The 20,039-nt window shown below is 36.0% G+C and overlaps 2 protein-coding genes across 3 annotated transcripts in view; both read left to right on the forward strand.

Moving 5' to 3' along the window:
• The window catches only part of GLIPR1 (GLI pathogenesis related 1), an 897,418-nt gene that overhangs the window by 732,689 nt on the left and 144,690 nt on the right, over positions 1 to 20,039 (forward strand). The gene's annotated exons all lie outside the window — the stretch shown is intronic.
• Positions 1 to 20,039, forward strand: part of GLIPR1L1 (GLIPR1 like 1) — a 38,651-nt gene that overhangs the window by 4,370 nt on the left and 14,242 nt on the right. For both annotated transcript variants that reach the window (XM_050749466.1, XM_050749467.1), the window contains exons 2-3: positions 4,914 to 5,159; positions 9,165 to 9,265. In XM_050749466.1, the coding sequence (XP_050605423.1) occupies positions 4,914 to 5,159; positions 9,165 to 9,265 (347 nt within the window). The remainder of the gene's footprint in view (positions 1 to 4,913; positions 5,160 to 9,164; positions 9,266 to 20,039) is intronic.

Raw genomic sequence — 20,039 nt, forward strand, 5'->3', positions numbered from 1 at the left:
GTGAGAACATGTGGTGTTTGGTTTTCTGTTCCTGCATTAGATTGCTGAGGATAATAGCTTCCAGCTCCATCCATGTCCCTGCAAAGGACTTGATCTCATTCCTTTTTATGGCTGCATAGTATTCCATGGTGTATATGTAGCACATATTTTCTTTATCCACTCTATCATTGATGGGCATTTGGGTTGATTCCATGTCTTTGCTATTGTGAATAGTGTGCAGTGAATATACATGTGCATGTATGTTTATAATAGAATGATCTATATTCCTTTGGGTACATACCCAGTAATGGGATTGCTGGGTCAAATGGTATTTCTGACTCTAGATTTTTGAGGAATTGCCACACTGTCCTCCACAATGGGTAAACTAATTTACACTCCCACCAACAATGTAAAAATGTTCCTTTTTTTCCTGCAACATTGCCCGCACCTGTTGTTTCTGGACTTTTTAATAATCGCCTTTCTGACTGGCCTAAGATGGTATCCAATTGTGGTTTTGATGGCATTTTTCTAATGATCAGTGATGTTGAGCTTTTTTCATTTGTTTTTTGGCCACATGTATGTCTTCTTTTGAGAAGTGTCTGTTCATGTCCTTTGCCTACTTTTTAATGGGGTTGTTTAGTTCTTTAAATTTATTTAATCTCCTTATAGACTATGGATATTAGACCTTGGTCAGATGGATAGATTGCTAAAATTTTCTACCATTCTGTAGGTTGTCAGTTCACTCTGATGATACTTTCTTTTGCCATACAGAAGTTCTTTAGTTTAATTAGATCTCATTTGTCCATGTTTGCTTTTGTTGCAATTGCTTTTGATGTTTTCATCATGAAATATTTGCCCATGCCTATGTCCTGAATGGTATTGCCTAGATTTTCTTCTAGGGTTTTTATAATTTAGGGTTTCACATTTAAGTCTTTAATCCATCTTGAGCTAATTTTTGAATAAGGTGTAAGGAAGGGGCCCAGTTTCAATTTTCTGCATATGGCTAGCCTGTTGTCCCAGCAGAAAAGTTATTTGCTAGTGATTTATGACATTTTGGTGCACCCATCGCCCGAGCAGTGTACACTGTACCCAATGTGCATTCTTTTATCCCTTACCCCACTCCCACTCTTCCCAGTGAGTCCCCAAAGTCCATCATTCTTATGCCTTTGGATCCTCATAGCTTAGCTCCCACTTATAAGTGAAAACATACAATGTTTCTTTTTCCATTCCTGAGTTACTTCAATTCAAATAACGGTCTCCAACTCCATCCAGGTTGCTGTAAATGCCATTATTTTGTTTCTTTTTATGGCTAAGTCGTATTCCATTACATATATATAATATGTGTATATTTTATATACACATATTTTGTATATATATGTATAAATATATATATACACATACCATATTTTCTTTATTAACTTATTGGTTGATGGGCATTTAGACTGTTTCCATATTTTTAGAATTGCAACTTGTACTGCTATAAACGTATGTGCAAGTATCTTTTTCATAAAATGACTTCCTTTCCTCTGCGTAGATTTTTGACAAAGGTGCAAAAGTAATTCAGTAGAGCAGTCTATTCAAGAAATGGTGTTGAAACACCATTTAATACCTATAAGAAAAAAAAAAACAACTTTGACCTGAAAAGCAAAAATTATCTTACAAAATGAATCATAAATTTAAATGCAAAGCATAAAATTATTAGAAGAAAAACAGGAGAAAATCCTCAGGACAGAGCTAGATGAACCTTCCTAATATAATGAATTATTTTGATTTTTTTCAAAACCAAAAACTATTTTTAAAAAGTCAACAAATTTGACCCCATCAAAGTAAAAAACTTCTACTTTATAAAGTACCCTGTTAGGAACATGAGAGGACAAACTACAAACTAGGAGAAAATATATTCAAACTATATATTTAAGAAAGAACTCCTGTCTAGAGAAAGAACTCTCAAAACTCAACAGTAAAAAAAAAAAAAAAAAAAAAAAAAAAAAGCCGGGCGCGGTGCCTCAAGCTTGTAATCCCAGCACTTTGGGAGGCCGAGACGGGTGGATCACGAGGTCAGGAGATGAGACCATCCTGGCTAACACGGTGAAACCCCGTCTCTACCAAAAAATACAAAAAACTAGCCGGGCGTGGTGGCAGGCGCCTGTAGTCCCAGCTACTCGGGAGGCTGAGGCAGGAGAATGGCGTAAACCCGGGAGGCGGAGCTTGCAGTCAGCTGAGATCCGGCCACTGCACTCCAGCCTGTGCGACAGAGCGAAACTCCGTCTCAAAAAAAAAATCAATTAGAAAACGAACAGAAGACTAACGTTTCACCACAGAGATATACAGATGGAAAATAAGCACATGAAAACATGTTAAACATCATTAGCCATTAGTGAAATGCAAATTAAAACCACAAGGACATATCACTACACACCAATTAGGAAAGCAAAAATAAAAAATAATGACAATAGCAAGATATGGTGAAGATATGGAGAAAATTGATCAGTCATACTTTTCTGGTGGGAATGCAAAATGGTATAGCCACTCTAGGAAATAGTTTGGCAGTTTCTTACAAAAAAAAAAAAAAAAAACCCTAAACATACACTTACATATGACTTAGACTTGCAATTGCACTGCTGGGCACTTTTTCCTTTTCCTTTTTTCCTAGAAAAAGGAAAACTTATTGCTACATAAAAATCTGCTCAGAAACATTTATGGATACTCCCAATTCAATGCTCTTGAGAAACAGGAGTTTAGGGACTCTATATATGTTTGTAATAGCTCAAACTTGTAAACATCCAAATTTCCATCAATAGATGAAAGTTAAACTGTGGTACATCTACACTATGGAATATGACTTGGTCATAAAATGGAACAAACTATCAACACATGGAACATCTCCATGGCTCTCAAAGGCATTATGCTGAGTGAAGAGAAGCCAATCTCAAAATGGATACATACCATAGGATTCTATTTATATAACATTCTTTTTTCTTTTTTTTTTTTCTTTTTTTTTTTTGAGACAGAGTCTCACTCTGTCACCCAGGCTGGAGTGCAATGTCACAGTCTTGGCTCGCTGCATCCTCTGCCTCCTGGGTTCAAGCAATTCTACTGCCTCAGCCTCCTGAGTAGTTGGGATTACAAGCACCAGCCACCACATTTGGCTAGTTTTTGTATTTTTAGTAGAGATGGGGTTTCACCATGTTGGCCAGCTGGTCTTGAACTCTTGACCTCAGGTGATCCACCCACCTTGGCCTCCCAAAGTGCTGGGATTACAGGCGTGAGCCACCAGGCCTTGCCATCTATTTATATAACATTCTTGAAATAACAAAATTACAGAACTGAAGAACATATTGATGATCGCCAGGGATTAAAGATAGTATGGGTAGTGAGTGGTTGTGATTTAACGGGATAGTATGAAGGATCCTTGTGGCGTTGAAACAGTTCTGTATCTAGATATTGTGGGATTGATTACTTCAATTTATACATGTGATAAAATCACATAAACCTACACATAATCAAAAATAAATGCAAGTAAAACTGTTGAAATCTTTAAAAAGTCTGTGGATAATACCAATGTCAATTTATTATTTTGATATTATACTATTGTTACAAAAAACATTACCATTGGGAAAACTAGGTGAAGTCTACACAGGACCCCTGTGTACTATTTTTGTAACTTCTTGTGAATTTATAATTAGTTAAAAATAAAGATGCTTAAAAATAACCTTGGCAATTATACCTACATTAAGCCTGTTGCTTTTGTCATGAGTTGTTTCTGGACTCTGTTCTGTTCCACTGAGCTATTTGTCTACCCTTGTGTCAATATGACAATATCTTAATGTAGCTTTATGATAAATATTGATATATGGGAGAGAAATTCTCCAGTTTTATTCTACATTTAAAAGATTGTCTTAGCTTTACTTGGAACATCGCATTTCCACATACATTTTGTAATCAATTTCTACCCCAAAAAAGCTAATTGGAATTTGATTAGAAATAAAATTATATGTCATAATCAATATTCTTTTGCAATATGAATATTCTGGTCCATGAACATTTTATATCTCTCCATTTATTTAAGTCTTTCAAAATTTATTTCAGTTACGTTTTTGCAGTTTTCAGCATAGAGGTCTTGTATATCACTTATTAAATCTATTAATACATATTGGATGTTTTGGAGCGATTCATTTGTAGAATATACATAGAGATATAATAGATTTTTGCATACTTTCATTGTATCTTTCAACTTTGATAATTTCATTTATTTTTATACTATTGTTTATGTATTAATTTAAATTTTTATGCATCCAGTCATGTAGTCTATGAATAATGATAGATACAATCCCAATACATTTAACGTGTTTTGTCTTATGTATTTACAACTCATGCATTTTATTATACTTCCTAACTTCTTGTATAATAATAAGTAGAAATAACGAGGGCAGATATCTTGTTTTATTCCTAATCTTGAGGGAAAGTTATAATATTTCACCATTTTATAAGATTTTTGTCTGTTTGTTTGTAGATTATCTTGATCAAATTAAGGGCATATTTTCTTTCTATTCCTAGTTTTTTGCCCTTTTTAATTATCAATGTGTATTCATCCTTTAATTGCAATAAATTAACATGAACTTCTGAATTACTAGACTTTAAATTCTGGATTATTTTAATCACATTCCGATTTATTTCTTCAGTGACTCTAATGTATCAGGCCATCTGCTAAGTACTGGTAATATAACAATGAACTGTCATAGAGTGAGTATAAATAAGTATTTCTGAAGTAGAACTACAGAGAAATGACTAACTGTGAACACAATAAATACCAAAGAAAAACTACATCTTATTAAAATAATAAATGTAAGCAAAAATTAATTGATTACAATCATTAGAATAATTTAATGCAAATATTTATGCACAATTCAATTTAAATTATTTTTATCTTTCAGATTTGGGATAAAGGTTTAGCAAAGATGGCTAAAACATGGGCAGACGAGTGCAAATTTGAACATAACAACTGTTTGGATAAATCATTTAAATGCTATGCAGCTTTTGAATATGTTGGAGAAAATATGTGGTTAGGTGGAATAAAGTCATTCACACCAAGACTTGCCATTATGGCTTGGTACAATGAAAGCCAATATTATGATTTTGATAATCTGTCATGTTCCAGAATCTGTGGCCATTATACACAGGTAAATATTTGACATCTTTATTGATTAGTTCTTATTTGTGTATATTTTAATTGCCAGAATTTATTTCTCTGTGTGTAAAGTGCCTTTATTTTTCTGGCTGCCTTTAAATTTTTTCCCTTATCATAGGTCTTGAGCAATTTAATAATAATATACCAAAGTTTTCTGTATGTTTCTTGTGCTGCAGTTCACTGGCCTTTTTGAAGTCATAAGTCAATAGCTTAAATCAAATTTAGAAAAATGTTGGCCACTGTTTCTGAAAATACTTCTTTCTCTCACTCTCTCTCTTCCCTCGAAGTGGGAAGTTCTCTTCTCTTCAAGTTACTCATGTAGAAAGTCACTTGAAGTTTTTCCACATAAATTGATGCTCTTGTCTCTTTCTTTCTTGGTTTTTTCTCTCTGTGATTAATTTCAAGTAATTTTATCGCTGCATCTTTAAGTTTGTTGATCTATTCTTCTGTAATGTTTAGTCTCCTGTTAATCCCATTCAGTTTGTTTTCCTTCTTGCACCTTAAAGTTCGTATCTCTACAAATTTAATATTTTTACATCTTCAATGACTATACCTAATATGTTTGCTCTTTCATCTAGCTTTTTAAGCATATGAGATAGAGTTGTAATAATTAATATTTTCCCTGCTAGCTCTAGTATCTGTGTTAACTCTGTGTTAGTTTCAATGGATTGATTTTTCTCTTCATTATGCATCAAATTTTATTCCCTCATATTATGTTGGGTAAATTTTATTATATTCCCAATATTGTAAATTTTGCCTTGTTGGGTGCTGGATTCATCTGTATACTATAAATATTCTTGAGCTATCTTTTTGGGTACAGCTAAGTTACCTGAGACATATTCGATCCTCTTTGTTCCTGCTTTTAAAATATGTTAGGTAGAATAAAAGTAGTGGGTTTTTTTTTTTTTTTTTTTTTTTTTTTGAGACAGAGTCTCGCTCTGTCACCCAGGCTGGAGTGCAGTGGCCGGATCTCAGCTCACTGCAAGCTCCGCCTCCCAGGTTTACCCCCTTCTCCTGCCTCAGCCTCCCGAGTAGCTGGGATGACAGACGCCCGCCACCTCGCTCGGCTAGTTTTTTTTGTATTTTTTAGTAGAGATGGGGTTTCACCGTGTTAGCCAGGATGGTTTTGATCTCCTGACCTCATGATCCGCCCGTCTCGGCCTCCCAAAGTGCTGGGATTACAGGCTTGAGCCACCACGTCCGGCAAAAGTAGTGTTTAGTCCAGAGCTGATAATGATCTCTCACTACCCAGGCAAGATTCTTCTGCATACTCTACCTAACACACTGAGAATTATGAAGTTGTCCAATTCAGAAAGTGGGAATGGGTCCAATTTCTGATTTTGTGTAAACCTTGGTATTATTTCCTCTAGTTCTTGTAAATGGGTTAGACTAGTTTCTTCACATGCATGTTTTGATTAGTACTTTGCTGAATAGATGATGAGGACCCTCTGCACATTGTCCTAGTGTGTCACTGTACATTTCTCACCTCTTCAGAACTATGCCATCTAAACTTCTGCATCCTTGGTCTCCCCAAGACTCTCAATCAGACTCTCTCAATTATGAGAGTCTATCAAACTTCTTCTGAGCCATAATGTAGAAACTGTCTCCAGGCAATATACAAGGACAATTATAGAGTTTCCATCTTTTTTTCCCCAAATCTCAGGGGTATTACGTTGTGTTGCCTAATGTCTTGAAAACCATTACTTCCTATCATTTTCCCAATTTTTAAAATTATTTCAGGTAGAAGTGTAAATGTGTCTAAAATTCACCTTTCGGCCAAACTTTAATGCTAGACATGGTACTAAGCTGCTAGGAAAGCCTGTTTAAGCAATATAAATAGCTCACCTTCTTCTCTAGACTTACCCATTTGTATAAGTTGAATTAATACATAGGGTCTTAAAACAAGTCGTTCTTATCAGAGGTGCAGTGAACAAATAATAGCAACTTCCACGTTCCCTTTATGTTCACTCTTCGTTCAACAACAGGATGTTCTAAGTCTAGACACTCTCCAGGACATCAGGAAAGATGTTGGTAAAGAATATGGTTTGGCTACTACTGGGAAAATTGAAAGAATGAATCAAGTGTCAGACGTCCTGACAACAAAAAAGATGCAATATCCCTAATAATATGGCATCAAGGCTGAGTCATAGCTTTTATATATCCTTTGTCTTCTCTTTTGCTGTAAAGCAAAAAAAGAAAAGCCGGTTCTCAAATGCCCCTTCTCCCTTCGTATTGCTAGATCAGAAAGGGGAGCTTACTTTTTATTGACTAGTTTACACTTAAGGTTAAATAATTAGGAATGGTTATATTCTTATAAAATCAACAACTATATCTTGCTTAATGTTCCAAACAAAATAAGAGAAAATTTTATTGCATTTACCACCTATTGATATTCACATTGGAGTTACATCCAATGTTCATATTAATATTCCATCTAATTTCTTTAATGAAACCAATACATCATAAACCTACATAGTGAATATTTATTCTCACCATCTCAAAAGCCCCAAAAAGTCACAATTTAGATAGAATTTAATGGTGTAGTTAGTTATTCATAAGTCAAATTGTTAAACATGATTTTTTGGAAATATATATATTTTAGTTGTATTTTTTATTAATTGTTTAAAACATTCAAAAGGAAAAATGCTCTTTTAATCTTCTCACTTTATCTCATTTCATTAAGTGGGAAACTACCTCAGAATTGATCTGTCACTTACTCACCAAAACCACAAAGATGGCTGAAAGCAAAATTTTTTTTTTTTTTTTTTTTTGAGACGGAGTCTCACCCTGTCACCCAGGCAGGAGCACAGTGGTGTGATATCGGCTCACTGCAAGCTCCATCTCCTAGGTTCAAGCGATTCTCCTGCCTCAACCTCCTAAGTAGCTAGGATTACAGGCACATGCCACCACGCTCGGCTTATTTTTGTATTTTTAGTAGAGACGGGGTTTTGCCATGTTGGCCAGGCTGCTCTGGAACTCCTGACCTCGTGACCCACCCAGCTCGACCTCCCAAAACTCATTTTTAAATTCTCAGTTCACTGTGATTTTTCTTGCACTTTTGCTGCCTCTCAGGAAAAAAAAAGCCAGTAAAATATATTTTGCAAAACTATTGATTCTGGCTAGAACAAGCCTATGAAAAAAATTGATACATCAATTTACAAAATACGTTAGTACGTTTTGCTAATAAAGTTGTAAAATAAATGAGATCCGAAATTTGTGTTGTCAAAATTTATTCTGTGTCTAAATTCCTTGGGTTATTTTCAAAATGGAGTAAATCAGTATTTTCTTCCCTTTTTTGTTTATTTGGAAAATGAAAAAAATTTATTCTATCATTGTCACAAAAAACTAGTAATGTTCCTTACCTCTTTATCTATCTACTGTAACTAGTTTTCCATAGAAGTCTTCTTCCTTTTGAATAACTTTGCTATTCTTTGCAAATAGATAAAAATAAAGATTCACCATCCTTATGGCAGGCATCTTTGAAAATCAACTCAATATGTTTTTAATTCTTACCTATGTCTTGTGACTTGACAAAGGTAAGAATATGGTTAAGATTGCAAAATTTAAAACGTAATTAGTAAAATTTTTCTGAGAAAAACAAATAAATGTAAGTTATTGTTTTCATTTATAGTCTGATTCTAATATTGTTTGTATGATATTCCCATGGATAGAATAAAAATGTATTTCATAAATAATCTAGAAGAAATTATTTTGGCTGTATATTATATTATGAGTTTGGTTATATATTATAGTCTCCTTTTGATTTATGAGGATTACCAGTATGGAAAAACTAGCTTGGTAGCTCTCATAAAATCAGCCATAACAATATAAGAATTTTAAACTAAATATAAAAATTAGAAAAAATATGTAGCTAATAAGTATTTATGTACATTATTTTTTGTAGCATGACAAAGATTATACTAATTCTCTAAATGCATTGTTTGCATAGAATAGAATTGTTTTCCATATGTTATCTTGACATTCCTTTTCTTTATAGTTAGTTTGGGCCAATTCATTTTATGTCGGTTGCGCGGTTGCAATGTGTCCTGACCTTGGGGGAGCTTCAACTGCAATGTTTATATGCAACTATGGACCTGCGTGAGTTATTTTCTCTTAAAAATAATTTAATTGAAATTAATGTTGATGATGGTTGCCAAATAAGAGGATCTTATAGTAGAGACAAATGTATTTTTGATAAGTAATGTCTCCCTTTAAAGTGCTAATCAAATGAGATAGGTGAAAATAGAAGATGGTGGCAGAATATTGCCTTATTTAAAGAAAAACTATACCTGTCATAAAATATTTAAACTTGAGAGAGAAAATGATGGAGACTGTTAAGTTTAAAAAAAGAGATAATATAAAATACATTGCCACAGTAATATATAAATACTGAAACACAAAAAGGCTGGCAGATGCTTCTCTAATATAATATAAAATAAGTGGAATAAGAAAACGATTGAGAATGATTGTAAAAGCATATACTTTTAAGAAAAGAACAACATAACTTTAATTGTCTTGCTGATAATTGCATATATAGATGAAAATATAGCATAAGCTTAAAGGGAAACTCCGAAAATGAAATTCTAGAACTCTAATCTCAGTTAATCTATACTAGGAAGAATATAAAAACAGTTAATAACCCAGCTGTTCAACAAATATCAATTTAAAAACAAGCAGTAGAAAAGATAAAAACAAAGACAGAGAATAAATATGCAAAATTGACTACAAGGAGCTGAGATATGCCAAAATTACTAGAGAGAGGCAGAAATGTGTATATATCTCTCTGTATTTTCTTCCATGACCTTACACTTGGAAGCAAAAACAAGAATGATAAATACAAATTTTTATAGCTTGGGAAAAGTAGAGTTGCTATAGATTCAGAGAAATTATAAAACTACTGACGCATTATCTTTTCTCTTAAGGAGACTAATCACAAGATTTGAAATGGAAAGAGAACAATAATAGGGGATGAAGGCTCAAGATTTAATGAAAAAGCAGTTAAGCATCATATTGCTTTGAATAAGTCAGGTTTTGGGGTCCAAACAAACTGTGTACATAACAGATTTCTTATGGGTCTTGTGAAAGCATATGAGGATATTGCTATGTCACCCCTGGCCAAGTGGTAGGGAGCAATATACCCTGTCACTTGAAACAAAAGCCAAAAAAAGCAAAATAGACGAAGCACATGAAGCAATGGTTTTAAAGACACTGGTTATAATACAACAAAGGGCTGTCATCTCTGAAAACTAACAAACAAAAAGTTAGCCCTATAATTCCCCCAGCCTTCTGTCTCAATGAGAGCTTTCAAGTCATGGCACATGAAATTACTAAGACAGAGGTTGACCGACTGACTCCCTGAGTTGAAGAAATGGAGCTAAAAGTATAAGAATACTAATACAGCTAGAGTTCACGGAAAAGAGTACCAGAGAAAAGAGAACTACACAGAGAGAACCCTAGAGATCTACAAAAGGTATTCCTTGAGTATTGATTAGCACGTGCATGTGAACAGGCCAGATTAAGAAGCATCTGAAACAGTAAGAAGACACAGTTCTTGGCACTCACACAGTGAGCAGAACTAAACTGCTCCAGACCCACCTAACAATTCATAATGTAAAACCTGAAAGGATCAAAATGTTCCCATGTAATCTGACTGTATCCCGCATAAGAAATGATTGAGAATGATTATAAAAGCACATACTTTTAAGAAAAGAACAACATAACTTTAACAACAACAACAAAAAACTCAAGGAGGTTTACAGAAATACATAATACCCAGCACCTAACACAATGTCTGGAATCTAATGAAATATTGCCAGCCATATACAGAAGGAAAAAAATAAGACATAATAAGAAGCTGAATCAATAAGTTGAAACGAATGCAGAACTTACACAGATGTTATAATTAAGAGAGACATTAAAATGATTATAACTGTATTCCATATTTTTAAATGTTAAACAAAGATGAAAAATATTCAAAACAGAGGACTACAATGTCTGAGACTTTTTAGAAGTTAAAATTAATGGAATATTAGACATTCCAGAAAAGAAAGATGAATGAATTCAAAATCATAACATTAGAAATTATCCAAGACAGTGATTCAGGAGTTCACAGCTGCAGTGAGCCATGATTGCCCTGGGAAACAGAGCAAGACCCTATCTCTTTAAAAAAAGAAAAGAAAAAAATTATCCAAGATAGAATCCATAGGGGAAAAAATATCCAAAAAGATAAAATTCATATCAGTTAGCTGTGATACAACTTTAGTGTAAATTGATTTCCTTAAATTGGACTGCCTCCTGGCCAGAGGGACAGGCTGGAGACTACCTAAGAAGACCGGGTCCCAGGAGGAAGGGGTGCCCACCACCACTGTGGCTCCAGTTGACCATTTTCCCCTGCTGCTGGTGCCAGCAAGACTGAGTGATTTGGACCAGGAGAAATTCCCCACAGTGCAACACAGGTACTGTGACAGTTTGTGGCCAGACTGCTTCTTTAAGCAAGACCCTGACACATTCCTTCTTGCCAGGCAGGGCCTCTCCCTGAGGGATTTTCAGCACCCCCAGCCAGCGGTTTATGGACAGATCTCTGATTTCCATGAGAGGAGCCCCTAGGAGGACAGGAAGCCACGGTATCATGGACCGCAATCTTATCCTTTTCTGCTGGCAAACGCTGAGGAGTCCGGGTAGTCTGGATAAGGGAAATTCTTGCTTATTTAAGTGGGTCCCTGATCCTATTTCTCCTGACTGGGTGAGATCTCCCAACAGGGGTCTCCAGGCACTGCATACAGGAGCATTCTGGTAGGCATTAGGTCAATGCCCCTCTGGGGCAGAGTGCCTAGTGAAAGGAGCAGGCTGCCATCTTTGGTGTTCTGCCACCTCCACTGGTGATACCTCCGGGGTCAGAGGGACCCAGGTGAACAGGGTCTGGAGTAGGCCCCCAGCAAATCACAGCAGCCCTAGGGAAGAGAGGCCTTACTGCTAAAAGAAGAACAAACAGAAAGCAACAACAGCATCAATTAGACCACAAAAACCCCATCCAACGGTCAGCAGACTCAAAGATCAAAGGTAGATAAACTCTTGAAGATGAGAAAGAATCAACTCGAAAATGCTGAAAACTCAAAAAGCCACAGTGCCTCTTCAACTACAAATGATCACAACACATCTCCAGCAAGGGCACAGAACTGGGATGAGGCTGAAATGGATGAATTGACAGAAATCGGGTTCAGAAGATGTATAATAATGAACTTCATTGAGCTAAAGGAGTATGTTCTAACACATTGCAAAGAAGCTAAGAACCATGATAAAATATTACAGGAGCTGTTAACCCGAATAACCAGTTTAGAGAGGAACATAAATGAACTGATCAAGCTGTAAAACACAACATAAGAACTTCACAATGCAATCACAAGTGTCAATATCCAAACAGACCAAGTGGCAGAAAGGATATCAGAGCTTGAAGACTATCTTGCTGAAATAAGGCAGGCAGACAAGATTAGAGAAAAAAGGAACAAACAAAACCTGTGAGAACTATGGGATTATGTAAAAAGATTGAACCTATGACTGATTGGGGTACCTGAAATAAATAGAGAGAACAAACCAAGTTGGAAAACACACTTCAGGATATCATCCAGGAAAACTTCCTCAACCTAGCAAGAAGGTCAACACCCAAACTAAGGAAATCCAGAGAACCCCAGTAAGATACTCCATGAGAAGATCAACCCCAAAACACATAAGCATTAGATTCTCCCAAGGTCAAACTGTAAGAGACAATGTTAAGGGCAGCCAGAGAGAAAGGCCAGGCTGCTTACAAAGGGAAGCCCATCAGACTAACAGCAGACCTCTCAGCAGAAACCCTAAAATCCAGAAGAGATTGGGAACAATATTTAACATTCTGGTTTGAGATGGAGTCCCACTCTGTCACCCAAGGTGGAGTGCACTGGTACAATCTTGACTCACTGCAACCTCCGCCTCCCAGGTTCAAGTGATTCTCCTGCCTCAGCCTCCTGAGTGGCTGGGATTAGAGGTGCCCGCCACCACACCCAGCTAATTTTTGTATTTTTAGTAGAGACAAGGTTTTGCCATGCTAGCCAGCCTGGTCTCGAACTCCTGACCTCAGGTGATACACCCTCCTTGGCCTCCCAAAGTACTGGGATTATAGGCGTGAGCCATCATGCCTGCCCAATATTTAATACTCTTAAAAAAAAATTCAGCTTAGAATTTCATTTCCAGCCAAACTAAACTTCATAAGCAAAGGAGAAATGAGATTTTTTTTCAGATAAGCAAATGCTGAGGGAATTCATCACCACAAGGCCTGCCTTGCAAGAGCTCCTGAAGGAAGCACTAATATGGAAAGGAAAAATGGTTACCAGTCACTACAAAAAACACACTGAAGTACACAAACCAACAACACTATGAAGCAACTATATGAACAAGTCTGAAAAATAACCAGCTAGCATCATGATGACAGGATCAAATTCACATATAACAATACTAACATTAAATGTAAATGGCCTAAAGGCCCCATATAAAAGACACAGAATGGTAAGCTGGATAAAGAGCCAACATCCATCAGTGAGCTGCATTCAAGAGACCCCATCTCACATGCAAAGACATACATAGATTCAAAGGGACGGAGGAAAATTTACCAAGCAAATGGAAAACAGAAAAAAGCAGAGGTTGAAATCCTAGTTTCTGATGAAACAAACGTTAAACCAATAAAGATGAAAAAAGACAAAGAAGGGCATTACATAATGGTAAAGGAATCAATTCAACAAGAAGAGCTAACTATCCTAAATATATATGCGCCCAATACAGGAGCACCCAGATTCACAAAACAAGTTCTTAGAGACCTACAAAGAGACTTAGACTCCCACACAGTAACAGTGGGAGATTTTAACACCCCACTGTCAATATTAGACAGATCATAGAGACAGAATATTAACAAAGATATCCTGAAGTTGAACTCAGCTCTGGATCAAGTGGACCTGATAGATATCTACAGAACTCTCCACACCAAACAACAGAATATGCATTATTCTCAGTGCCACAAGGCACTTACTCTAAAACTGCACACAATTGTAAGTAAATCACTCCTCAGCAAATGCAAAAGAACTGAAATCATAACAGTCTCTCAGAACAAAAGATAGTCAAATTAGAACTCAAGATTAAGAAACACTCAAAACCACACAACTACATGGAAATTAAACAACCTGCTCTTACATGACTCCTGGGTAAATAATGAAATTAAGGCAGAAATCAAGAAGTTCTTAGAAACTAATGAGAACAATGAGATAACATACTAGAATCTCTGGAATGCAGCTAAAGCAGTGTTAAGAGGGAAATTTATAGTGCTAAACACCCACATCAAAAAGCTAGAAAGATCCCAAATTGACATCCTAACATCATAACTAAAGGAACTAGAGAACCAAGAGCAAACAAACCCCAAAGCTAGCAGAAGACAAGAAATAGCCAAGATCAGAGTGAAACAAGGTGATACAAACATGAAAAACCCTTCAAAAAAATCAATGAATCCAGGATCTGGCTTTTTGAAAAGATTAATAAAACAAATAGACTGCTAACTAGCTGTTATCATACATAAGTAAAGAGAGAAGAATCAAATAGACACAATAAAAAATGATAAAGGGGATATCACCACTGACCCCACAGAAATACAAACAACCATCAGAGAATACTATAAACACTTCTGTGCAAATTACTTGGAAAATCTAGAAGAAATGGATAAATTCCTGTAAACATATGCCCTCCCAGGACTGAACCAGGAAGAAGTTGAATCCCTGAATAGACGAATAACAACTTCTGAAATTGAGGCAGTAATGAACAGCCTATCAACAAATAAAAGCACAGGACCAGATGGATTTATAGCTGAATTCTACCAGAATAACAAAGAGGAGCTGATACCCTTTCTTTTGAAAAAATTCCAAACAATTGAAAAGGAGGTACTCCTCCTAACTCATTGTATGAGGCCAGCATCATCCTGATACCAAAACCTGGCAAAGAAACAACAATAAAAAGCATCAGGCCAATATCCCTGATGAACATTGATGCAAACATTCTCAATAAAATACTGGCAAACCAAATCCAGCAGCACATCAAAAAGCTTATCCACCACAATCAAGTTGGCTTCATCCCCAGGATGCAAGTCTGGTTCAGCATATGCAAATCAATAAATGCAATTCATTGTATCATCAGAACTAAAGACAAAAACCACATAATTATCTCAATGGATGACAAATGGCCTTCAATAAAATTCAACATTCCTTTATGTTAAAAACTCCTCTCAATAAAACAGGAATTGAAGGAGCATACCTCAAAAAAATAAGAGCCATTTATGAGAAACCCATGGCCAATATCATACTAAATGGGCAAAAGCTGGAAGCATTCCCCTTGAAAACCAGTACAAGACAAAAATGTCCTCTCTCATCACTTCTATTCAATGTAGTATTGGAAGTTCTGGCCAGAGCAATCAGGGAAGAGAAAAAAAAAGGGGGGTGGTATTCAAATAGAAAGAGAGAAAGTCAAATTGTCTTTGTCTTTGTTTGCAGATGATATAATCCTATATCTTGAAATCCCCATTATCTCATCCCAAAATCTTTTTAAGCTGATAAGCAACTTTAGCAGTCTCAAGATACAAAATCAATACGCAAAAGTCACAAGCATTCCTGTACACCAACAACAGAGAAGCAGAAAGTCAAATCATGAATAAATTCCCATTCACAATTGCTAGAAAGAGAATAAAATACCTAGGAATACAGCTAACAAAAAAAGTGAAGGATCTCTTCAAGAAGAACTACAAACCACTGCTTAAGGAAATTGGAGAAAACACAAACAAATGAAAAAAACATTCATGTTCATGGATAGTAAGAATCAATATCATGAAAATGACCACACTGCCCAAAGTAATTTATAGATTCAATGTTATTCCCATTAAACTCATTGACATTCTTCACAGAACTAGAAAAACTATTTTAAAATTCATATGGAACCAAAAAAAAGTCTGTGTAGCCAAGACATCCTAAGCAGAAAAGAACAAAGCTGGAGGCATCACACTACCTGACTTCAAACTATACTACAAGGCTGCAGTAACCAAAACAGCATAGTACTGGTACAAACACAGACACACAGACCAATGGAACAGAATAGAGAACTCAGAAATAAGACCTTACATCTATTATCATCTAATCTTTGACAAACCTGACAAAAACAAGCAATGAGGAAAGGACTCCCTATTTAATACATGGTGCTAGAAGAACAGGCTAGCCATAAGCAGAGAATTGAAACTGGACAACTTCCTTACAACTTACACAAAAATTAGCTCAAGATGGATTAAAAGCTTAAATGTAAAACCCAAAACTATAAAAACCCTAGAAGAAAATCTAGGCAATACTATTCAGGACATGGGCATGGGCAAACATTTCATGACAAAAACATCAAAAGCAATTGCAAAAGCAAAATGGACAACCAGGATCAATTAAACTAAAGAGCTTCTACACAGCAAAAGAAACTATCATCAGAGTAAACAAGCAACCTACAGAGTGGGAAAAAACTTTAGCAATCTATCCATCTGACAAAGTTCTAATATCCAGAATCTACAAAGAATTTAAGTAAATTTACAAAACAAAAAATCATTCAAAAATGGGCAAAAGACATGAACAGACACTTCTCAAAATAAGACATTTATGCATCCAACAAACTACAAAAAAATAGCTTAACATCACTGGTCAGTAGAGAAATGCAAATCAAAATCACAATTTGATACCATCTCATGCCAGTCAGAATGGCAATTATTAAAAATGGCCGGGCGCGGTGGCTCAAGCCTGTAATCCCAGCACTTTGGGAGGCCGAGACGGGCGGATCACGAGGTCAGGAGATCAAGACCATCCTGGCTAACACGGTGAAACCCCATCTCTACTAAAAATACAAAAAATTAGCCGGGCGTGGTGGCTGGCGCCTGTAGTCCCAGCTACTCGGAGGCTGAGGCGGGAGAATGGCGTGAACCCGGGAGGCGGAGCTTGCAGTGAGCCGGGATCGCGCCACTGCACTGCAGCCTGGGAGACACAGCGAGACTCCGTCTCCAAAAAAAAAAAAAAAAAAAAAAAAAGTCCAGAAACAACAGATGCTGGAGATACTGTGGAGAAACAGGAATGTTTTTACACTGATGGTGGGAATGTAAACTCCACAATAGTCAAACCATTGTGGAAGACAGTGTGATAATTCCTCAAAGATCTAGAACCAGAAATACCATTTGACCCAGCAATCCCATTACTAGGTATATACCCCGAAAAATATAAATTATTCTATTACAAAGATACATGCACATGTATGTTCAGTGCAGCACTATTTACAATAGCAAAGACATGGAATCAACCTAAATGTCCATCAATGATAGACTGGATAAAGAAAATGTGGTACATATACACCATGAAATACTATGCAGCCATAAAAAGGAATGAGTTCATGTCCTTGGCATATATATATAAAATATATAATATATATTATATACATTATATATGATATACATTATATATTATATAATATATATTTATATATGGTTTTATACATGTTTTTAAACCATATATTCAATTATCCCATTTATATTAACCATATATAACATATATAATATATATTATATTTTTTATATATATGGTTTAAAAATATGGTTTATAATATATATTTTATATATATATGTGTGTGTATGTGAATATATATATATTAGCTTACAGACTGCATAAAACAGATAAAATATAAAATACAGAAAAACAGACCACAGGACAGATTTGGCCTCTGGGCCATACTGTGCTGATTGCTACTCTATAGAAAATCCACTGGAATCTACCAAAACTCATCTAAAACTAATAAGTTTAGCTTTTAGGATACAAAATAAGTATACAAAAATTAATTACATGTCTGCATAGTAACAGTTAACGAGCAGAAATTGAGTGAAAATATCATTTAAAATAGCATCAAAAATATAAATTATCTAAAGAAAGAGACATATACTGAAAACTGCATAATATCATGAGAGAAACTAACAAAGACACAAATAATTAGAGAGATAGACGTTGTTCATGAGTTAGAAGACTCAGTATTTTTAAGATGTCCTTTTTTTTTTTTCTGAATTGATCTATGGATTCAAGACAATCCCAGCAAAAATTCTACCACATAAGTTGACAAGTTGATCAAAAAATTCATGTGGAGACACAAAAATTTTGAATAACCAAAACAACCTGAAATAGAATAAATTTAAAGGACTAATACTATTGCTTTCAAGTGCTAATAATATGGTTTTCAAAAGTTATTAAAACTGTAAAATAATCCCAACATTGTGGTATTTGCATAAAGTTAGACAAATAGATTAGTGGAATAGAATACAGAGATCAGAAATAGACCCACACATGGCTGACCACATATTTTCAACTAATTTTTCAGAAATGAACAAAGGTATTTCAGTGAAAAAAAATTAATAAATCATACTAGAACAATTAGTTATCCATAAAGTAACTTGGATCTACACAATGACAAAAATTAACTCAGAATGAATTGTAGATGTATTTGTTCATTTCATACTACTATAAAGAAATATCCAAGACTGGGTAATTTATAAAGGAAACAGGTTTAATTGACTACATGGCCTCAGGAAACTTACAATCATGGCATAAGGCAAAGGGGAAACAAGCACCTTCTTCACAGTGCAGCAAGACAGAGAAGAGAAAAGGAGGAACTTCCAAACAGTCTTAAAACCATCAGATCTCATGAGCACTCACTATCATGAGAACAGCACGGGGGAAAACTCCTATGGTCCAATCACCTCCCTCTCTCAACATGTGGAGATTATAGTTCCCTCCATCAACACATAAGAATTACAATTAGAGATAAGGTTTGGGTGGGGACACAGAGCCAAACCCTATCACTTTGCCCCCAGCCACTCCGAAATCTCATGTCTTTTAACATTTCCAAACCAATCATGCCTTCCCAACAGTTCCCCAAAATCTTAACTGATTTCTGCATTAACTCAAAAGTCCATAGTCCAAAGTCTCATCTGAGAAAAGGCAAGTCCCTCCTGCCTATAAGCCTGTAAAATCAAAAACAAGTTAGTTATTTCCTAGATACAATGGGGATACAGGCATTGGGTAAATGCTCCCATTCCAAATGAGAGAAATTGGCCAAAACAAGGGGGATACAGGTCCTGCACAAGTCCAAAATCCAGTGGGGCAGTCATTAAATCTTAAATCTCTGAAATAATCTCCTTTGGCTCCATGTCTCATATTGGGGGCATGCTGATGTAAGAGGTGGGCTCCCACAGCCTTGGGCAGTTCCTTCATGGGCTGCTACTGAAAGTTTGTGGCTTTTCCTGGTGCATGGTGCAAGTTGCCATTGGATCTACCATTCTGAGGTCTGGAGGATGGTGGCCCTGTTCTCACAGCTCCACTAGGCAGTGCCCCAGTGGGGACTCTGTGTGGAGTCTCCAATCCCACCTTTTCTTTCCATACTGCCCTAGTAGAGGTTCTCCATGAGGGCTCTGCCCCTGCAACAGACTTCTGCCTAGATATACAGGCATTTCCATACGTCCTCTGAAATCTAGGTGGAGGTTTCCAATCTTCAGTTCTTAACTTCTGTGCACCCACAGGCCCAACACGTTGCAGTCTTTCTGCCCCTTAGCTCAGATAGGTCTGAGTTCTTGTCTCACAACCAGGAAGAATTAGGTGTGTGGATACTGGAGAGTGAGTGGAGTAGAATTTATTAAGCAAAAGAGAAACTCTCAACAAAGAGAAATGTGGCAAGAAGGGAATGGTTCCCCTACCCAAAGGCTGGAAAGTACCCCCTTGTGGCTGGTTCTGGGGCCTTTTATGGACTCAGAATG

This window comes from Macaca thibetana, chromosome 11, assembly GCF_024542745.1.
Source record: "Macaca thibetana thibetana isolate TM-01 chromosome 11, ASM2454274v1, whole genome shotgun sequence".
In the NCBI taxonomy this organism is placed as follows: Eukaryota; Metazoa; Chordata; class Mammalia; order Primates; family Cercopithecidae; genus Macaca; species Macaca thibetana.